Here is an 800-nt window from a genome sequence, read left to right on the forward strand (position 1 = left end):
CTGATGCTTGTGTACGAAAAGCACTACGAGATGGGAAAGCTGATCAAGCTAGTTAAAGCAATGGAAGAAAACTTTGAAGACCCTGTGGATATAGTTAAAGAAATCAAGAAAGTGCTTACTTTCGATGATCTGCAGATAGTCGTCTCCATCAGCAACAACCTCGCAAAAATCAGGTACGAGAAGGGAATCTCTAAGCACATGATCAAGGCAATAGAATACATGGCAGAAAACACCAGTTTCCTAAAAGGAAAGAACGAAACAATGGCGCTGGAGATAGACAAAAGTCTGAATGGCTTCTACGAAAGCTACATAACAAACGGGTGCCTAGAAAACACAATATACCGCAGAAAAAACGAGATAACTGAAGAAATAGCCGGAGACTCTGAGCTGCTCAGCAAAGAGTGCGAGAAATACAACAAAAAGAGGCTGCAGAAGCTGATAGAAATATCTGGAGCGCGCTTTGAGAACGACGAGCTGGACGAATCACGCGCCATCACCTACCTTAAAAACAAAATAGACGCTCTAGAATGGAAGCTAAAAAAAGAAGACTTGCAGTCCAAGAAAACCCACGAGCTCCTGTACACCGAGCGCTTCCTCTCTGAAATAAGCCCGGCCCAGAAGAACTACATGTTCAGAAAGATGGAAGAGTTTGCAAATGCGCGAAAAATAAAGGTGTTGGAAGCAAGAAAGCCCTTCCTCGCAGAGCTACTTTCAACAAGCAGCAGGCTTCAAAAGCTTATACTAATACTGTCAATCATTTTTTTTATATTTGGATTTGTCTTATTCATAGAAATCTACAA

At 41.8% G+C, this 800-nt stretch overlaps 1 protein-coding gene across 1 annotated transcript; it reads left to right on the forward strand.

Moving 5' to 3' along the window:
* Positions 1–800, forward strand: NEMIN01_2521 (uncharacterized protein; the record flags this gene model as incomplete). Its single annotated transcript, XM_051478463.1, has 1 exon — positions 1–800. A coding segment is annotated over one exon (800 nt), but the record flags the coding sequence as incomplete, so codon positions are not given.

Source organism: Nematocida minor (assembly GCF_024244105.1).
Source record: "Nematocida minor strain JUm1510 chromosome Unknown 5250, whole genome shotgun sequence".
NCBI classification, from domain to species: domain Eukaryota; kingdom Fungi; phylum Microsporidia; genus Nematocida; species Nematocida minor.